This window comes from Cibotium barometz, chromosome 4 (genome assembly GCF_041138505.1).
Source record: "Cibotium barometz isolate CiBa-2024 chromosome 4, ASM4113850v1, whole genome shotgun sequence".
NCBI lineage: Eukaryota > Viridiplantae > Streptophyta > Polypodiopsida > Cyatheales > Cibotiaceae > Cibotium > Cibotium barometz.
Window position 1 is genome coordinate 53889677 of NC_141049.1, and position 6967 is coordinate 53896643.

General features: G+C 42.5%; 1 protein-coding gene across 1 annotated transcript; it reads left to right on the forward strand.

Annotated features, from left to right (window-relative positions):
• Nucleotides 1–4009: 4009 nt before the first annotated feature.
• Nucleotides 4010–6744, forward strand: LOC147639401 (pentatricopeptide repeat-containing protein At3g53360, mitochondrial-like). The gene has a single exon (XM_086790902.1). It carries the CDS (start codon nt 4195–4197, stop codon nt 6715–6717), a length of 2523 nt encoding a protein of 840 aa, XP_086647028.1. The 5' UTR covers nt 4010–4194; the 3' UTR covers nt 6718–6744.
• The last annotated feature ends 223 nt before the right edge of the window (nt 6745–6967 follow it).

Below are 6967 nucleotides of genomic sequence, written 5' to 3' on the forward strand. Positions count from 1 at the left end.
TTGGGGTTCCGTTTGGGGTTGGATTACTAATAAACAACTCGTAATGTGGGCCATTAATAGATTTGTGGAGAAATCGAAAAAGTGGGAAGGTTTGAAAGTTCCCTTCCATAACAGAATTGATATTTGCAACTCAGTGTTAAATGCTTATATCATGTTTCTAAGTCCTGTATTAAAATTTGGGATGTGTCATTGGAAGGAAATCATAGGACCTATCAGAGACTTTCTGTAGAGAAATGGCAGTGGTAAAAAAAGAGTTCCTGCTTGGTTGACCTGGGAGAAGGTGTCAGTGCCTTAAAGGGAAGGGGGTATTGGTATCATTCACTTGCCCACTCATTGTGCTACCAGAAGGACTCTGATGCTGCCTAGGGTGCTATCTCAAAATTCTACTTGGGCCTTAATGCTAAGGGAATTGGTGGAAATGGCTGATGTGCTGGCCAAGGGCAGCAGATGGGGGAACTTAAACTGGAAAGACAAATTGTTTTCACATGCTCCTCTCTGAAAGTCACATGTTCAGATTTTTGCAAGATGCTCTGTAATTGCTAGAAAGATAATCTTGGCTTCATGGCTTGGGATGGTGGGGGGAGGGTAACTGGGAACTCCATGTTGTCCTTAGGGTTATGGTGGACTCATAAGTTTAATCCCCCCTAGTTGGTGGCAAAGATTCTTAATAACAAAGGTATCATATATATGGTTGATTGTTGGGACAGGGATGTGCCTGGGTGGAAAGAGGTGAACCTCTTATCTGAGGAGTTTCAGTTAAGAGAAGAGAGAGAGAGAGAGAGAGAGAATTGATGACTCAGGTGATAGAGATGTTGCATAGAGAATTATGCTCCACTGACTGATACTTTAGTCTGGATCAAGGACTGGTCTTGGATCAATGGTATCAAATTAAAGGAGGGCAAAACTAGGGATATTTATGCATTAATGAGAAAAAAGGATGCCAATGTTATGTATTGCAACAAAATATGGAATGTCAAGTGGAGTGCCTCTAGTTGGAAAAAGAGATGGCACTTCATCTAGAACTGCCAAGTCCCTAGGAAATTTCAAGTTTTTTTTGTGGAAGGTTAGCATGTGGGCATTACCTATTGGTTATAAGATGCAAAAAAGAAACATGGCTAGTGGCATTTGCCCTAGATGCAGGTCTTCAATAGAAAGTGGCAAGCATATGCTTTGGGAATGTCTAGCCTTAAGCAGCACCAAGTGTAAAATGACTAAGTGGATTGAGAGGGGTCTGAATATGCAAACCTTTTGGGAGGACTGGTTACTTGGGAAATGGGCAGTTAATGATGAGCACAGTGGGTTGGTTTTTAACATTGTCAAAACTTGCATCCTATGGGAAATCTAGATTAGCAAAAATGAAATTGTGTTTTTAAGGGCTACATGTACAGGATTGCAAGATATTGAGCTGATGTACAAATGCATATGCATGTGCTGGTCTGTATGTAATGTAAATAAAATTAGATCTCTAGAGCTGGATTTGTTTGCAGAGGAATATGCCTTGATTATTTTCGTGATTTTGGCTGAGCTTCATGCATACTAGGGTTCTCTCCCTAATGTTGATTTGTTAGCTGCAGGTGAGGTGTTGGATTGAGAAGAAAAGGCCTCCAAGATTTGGTCCTAAAACTCAGAGGTGGTACCGCAAGAAAAAACATATGGATCACACCTTCGTGGCCTTTATTGAGAACCCGATTAGCCTAGACCTACTGTCAAGGTGTGGTCAAAGCATGGGGGTATGTTAGAAAAACAGTCTCCCCAGGGTTAAACTACTGAGGCCATGATGGAGGCTTGCTTATTACTGGGGTATAAGATCTCGTGGGATCAGTCTAGTTTCTTGTGTGAGGATGAAAGATGGGAATTTCTTTGTAAAATCTTGAATGAGGTTAAAAAGGAGTAGATAGTTAAGAAAAGAGTTCGTGCATGATTGGCTTGGAAATGATGTAGGCAAGAAAAGAGTTCTTGCATGGTTGGCTTGGGAGAAACTGGCAGTGCCCAAAAATGAAGGAGGCATTGGTATCATACATATGTCCACCCATTGTGATGCTAGAAGGAGCTTGATGTTACCTAGGAAATCTCCACTTGGTCCTTGATGATAAGGGAGATGGTGGAACTGACTGAGGTTTTGGCTAGAGGGAGATGGGGGAAGTTAACTTGGATAGACAAATTGTTTTCAGTTGCTCCTTTGAAAATTACATGCTCTGATTTCTGCAAAATGCCTTGCAACAGCTAGAAAGAGAATCTGAGCCTTATGGTTTGGGATGGTGGAGGGAGAGTATCTGGGAATTCCATGTTGTCACTTGGGTTATGGTGGACTCACAAGTTTGACCCTCCTCTTGCAGCATTGGATATTGAGGTGGCTAAGTGCCTTAATAACAAAGGTATTAGACACCTAGCTGATTGTTGGGACAATAATGTTGCTGGATGGACACCTAGCTGATTGTTGGGACAATAATGTTGCTGGATGGAAAGAGTTAAATCTATTATCCCTAGAGTTCTAGCTAACCAGAAAAGAGAGAGACTTGATGATGCAGGTGTTCAAGCTACTGCAGAGTGAGTTATGTTCCACAGCCATAGATATTTCACTCTGGATCAAGGATTGGGCCTGGTCCAATGGGGTCAAACTGAAGGGATGGTAAAACTAAAGACATTTATGCACTCATGAGGAAGGGAGATGCTAATGCTATGTGCTGTAATAAAATATGGAATGTAAAGTGGAGTATTGCAAGCTGGAAAAAGAGATGGCATGTGATATGCAACTCTCAGATGCCCAAAAAATTCGAGGCTTTTTTGTGGAAGGTTTGTATGTGAGCACTTCCTATTGGGTATAAGCTGCAGAAAAGAAACATGGCTAGTGGTGTATGCCCTAGATGTAGATCTTCTCTGGAAAGTGGTAAGCACCTGTTTTGGGACTGCCCTGCCCTAAGGAGCACTTGGGGTAAAATGACTAGGTGGATACAAAAGGGCTTAAATATGCAAATTTTTTGGGAGGATTGGCTTCTTGGGAAATGGGCAATTAATGATGAATGTAGTGGATTGGTTTTTAACATTATTAGAGCTTACATCTTATGGGAAATTTGGACTAGCAGAAATGATATAGTTTTTTTGAAGACTACTTGTACAGGATTGTAGGATTCTGAGCTGATGTATAAATGTATTTGCATGTGTTGGTGGAGCTGGATGTGCTGATTCTGAACTTACACAAGAATATCTCATAATTATGTCTCCTTTATCTTGGCTGAGCTTCATGCATACTTGGGGTTGTTCCCTAATGTGGACTTGCTGGATGCAGGTGAGATGCTGGATTGAGAAGAAAAGGGTCCCCAGATTTGGGCCCAAAACACAGAGATGGTACCGTAAGGAAAAGCAAGTGGATCATACTTTTGTGGCTTTTATTGAGAACCCGGTTGGCAGAAGACCTACTATTAAGGTGTGGTCAAAACACGGAGGGCTGTTGGAAAAACAATCTCCGAGGCTGTACTACTGAGGTTATGATGGAGACTTGTTTACTGCTAGGGTATCAGATTTCTTGGAATCAATCCAGGTTTTTATGAGAAGATGAAAGATGGGATTTTCTTTGTAAAATTTTAAACCAGATCAAAAAAGGAGTAGAATAGTGTGGATGTGGGGTAATAGAGGTTGTGAGAAAGTTGGGTGTGGGTGTGATATATGCTGATGGTCAGACTTTGAATAGTTAATATAGATACTTTATTGTTCCCCCCAAAAAAAGGAGTAGATAGTTGAGTCTTTTAGAGTGTCTGATTTTGAATGGTTAATATAAATAAATATTATTGATGCCCAAAACTTGTAAGTTAACATTTGAGTTTGGGTGTGACGAGATTTCCCAAAAAACGTTAGAACTCTCACGACTGTACACATCTGGTGAACGTTTGGCCAATCATCATACGCATGGAAATGAATCCCGTGAGAGGTCTAAGAATGAAGAGAGAGAGAGAGAGAGTTTTGTGCTCGTGTACCCACAGGCAAAGACAGAGAGAGAAGGGTTTCTACTGGTGTACCAATAGTCAAGGTTTTCAGAGATAGAGGAGCATTGTTTCCCCTATATATATATATATATATATATATAGAGAGAGAGAGAGAGAGAGAGAGAGAGAGAGAGAGAGAGAGATTGATTTTTGCTTTGAAAGGGCCGCTGGGTCTGTTTGAACTTCGGTTGGGCATATTATTATGCTTTGCTAGATGTCCAGGATCGCTGGAACTGCCATATCATCTGGTAAGTTGGAACATCTCCGCAAGTCTCTTGAAGCTTTGCACCTCTTGCATAGAGAAGGTAAGCCTGTTCTGGAATATCACATCTCCATTCTTCTGGAGGGATGCTCTGGTATGAAGAGCCTTACATTCAGCAGACAATTGCATTCCCTCATGGTTAGCAATAACCTTGAGTCAGTTGCTTGCTTAGGTGACCCCCTCATCCGAGTGTTTACATCATGTAGCAGCTTGCTTGAAGCCAACCTTGTCTTCTGTAAGGTTTCAGAACCAAGCGTCTACACATGGCAAGCCATATTGTCAGCTCACATCAAGCACGGAGAGAATGGCATGGCTCTGGATTTTTACTATCAAATGCTAAATGAGGGTACCTGGCCAAATAAGTTCATTTTCACAGGTGGCTTGAAAGCATGTGGCGCTTTGAGCGCCATACTGCAGGGCAAAGACATACATGACCATATAATCAAGAGTGGATCCAAATCAGACCTGCTTGTTGAGAGCATCCTCATTGACATGTACATGAAATGTGGCAACTTGGATGAGGCTCGGAGAGTGTTTGATCTGTTGCTGGCACGGGATGAGGTGTCATGGAGTACAATGATTGCTGGTTATTCCCAGCATGGATATGGTCTCATAGCTCTTGAACTTTTCCATGACATGCAAAAGCAGGGGGAAGAGCCTAGTGATTACACATTCTCCTGTATTTTGAAAGCATGTGGCAGTGTGGGAGCCATCAATGAAGGCCAGCAAATACAAGACCAGATCATCAAAATTGGACTGGACTCAGATACGGTCATTGGTAATGCTCTCATCAGTATGCACACCAATTTTGGGAACTTGGATGATGCACGCAAGGTGTTTGATGGACTAATAAAACGAACCATTGTGTCATGGGGTACAATGATAGCAGGATACGCACAGCACGGCTATGGTCTTCCTGCTCTTCAGCTGCTTGTGAATATGCATCATGAGGCCACAAGGCCGAACAGAGCCATATTTCTGTACTCATTGAAAGCATGCAGCAGCATAGTAGCCATAGTAGAGGGCATGCTGATACATGACCAGGTTTTGAGGAGTGGATTAGAATCAGACGTGGCTATTGGGAGCAGCCTCATTGATGTCTATGGTAAATGTGGGTGTCTGATGGAAGGGCACAAGGTGCATGATAGTTTGCCAGACCAGAGCATGGTGTCATGGGGTGCAATTATTCAGGGGTACGCCCAGCACGGGCATGGTCTTTCGGCTCTCAAACTTTTCAAGAAAATGCAACATGAGGGGTTACTACCAGACAAAGTCATATATCTGTGCATCCTAAAAGCATGTGGGACCATTGGAGATATGGGGCACATCAAGCTGATCCATATTCAGATCCTTGTTGATGAATTTGCCTCTGATGAAGTCATTACAAATGCCTTGCTTGATACGTACGCAAAATGTGGGCATATGGTGGAGGCACGCAAATTGTTTGAACAGACTTCAAGCCACAGCTTGGTATCATGGAGTTCTATGATTGGAGGATATGCCCAGCATGGACATAATCTCCTGGCTGTTGAACTTTATAACGGCATGCAGCAGGAGGGCAAAAGACCGGACAGAGTCATCTGTTTGAGCATTCTGAAAGCTTGCGCCAATCTTGGAGCCTTTGGGCAGGGCCAGCGAATACATGATCATATTATCCGAGCTGGAGTTGAAGTAGATTTGGGGATAGGAAACTCCCTTGTTGACATGTATGCCAAATGCGGAGGGCTTGAGGAAGCATGCAAAGTGTTTGATACATTGCCAAATAAAGATGTGGTCTCATGGGGTGCAATGATATCAGGTTATGCCCATTATGGCGTCAATGGGCATGTCAAGCAATGTCTGGAGGAGATGCAACAACAAGGTTTGAAGCCTAATGGTGCCATTTATGCTAGTATACTGTCAGCCTGCAGTCATGTGGGTGCAGTGGAGGAAGGCCTTCAGTTCTTTAATTCCATGAAAGCAGACCATGGAATTACACCAAATATCGAGCACATTACTTGCATGGCTGACCTTCTTGGCCGTGTAGGATCCTTGGATGAGGCAGAGCGGCTACTTCTAGCTACACGCAACTTGTCTGACATTGTTGGGTGGACATCTCTGTTATCTGCATGCAAAACATATGGTAATATGAAGCTAAGGAGAGACTGCAATGATCAGACATTCAAACTGAACTCCATCTTTGTTCCTAGCCTTTGTAGCAATATTAATAGATCAGGGCGGCCCATAAAGGAACCCGTAAAGGAAGATGGGTTTGTGCCTGAGTTAAGTTTGGTATTTGAGTCAATGATTTACAAAGAGAAGGAAGAGCTTTCTTGCAGAGATTTGAAGGAGTTCTTTACACTAGCAGGTACGACAGCCCATGTTTCGACCAGTCCTCGACTGTACAATGGCTGCCACAATTACAATGAGTTTGCTTTTAATATTGAGAAAGGTGAAGTTACATTTTGTGACATGCCATCGTGTTTATCGTTGTGACTAAAAGCGTTCTTGCCTGCATGCTCATACTGTGGTCCTTCATTTTTCTTCCCCCCCATTTTTGGACATTAAGCAACTGTATTATAGAGGTCTTATTCACAATTTATAGACGGTGAAATGCTGTCAAGTAAGCTTGACTTACGAGTCTCTGTGCTGTCAGATAAGCTTTATGCATGAGCCCCTGGATAACATGCAAGTCAAGATTGAGAGGGGAAGCTCTAATGCTGTTCTTCAAAGTCACCAAAATTTG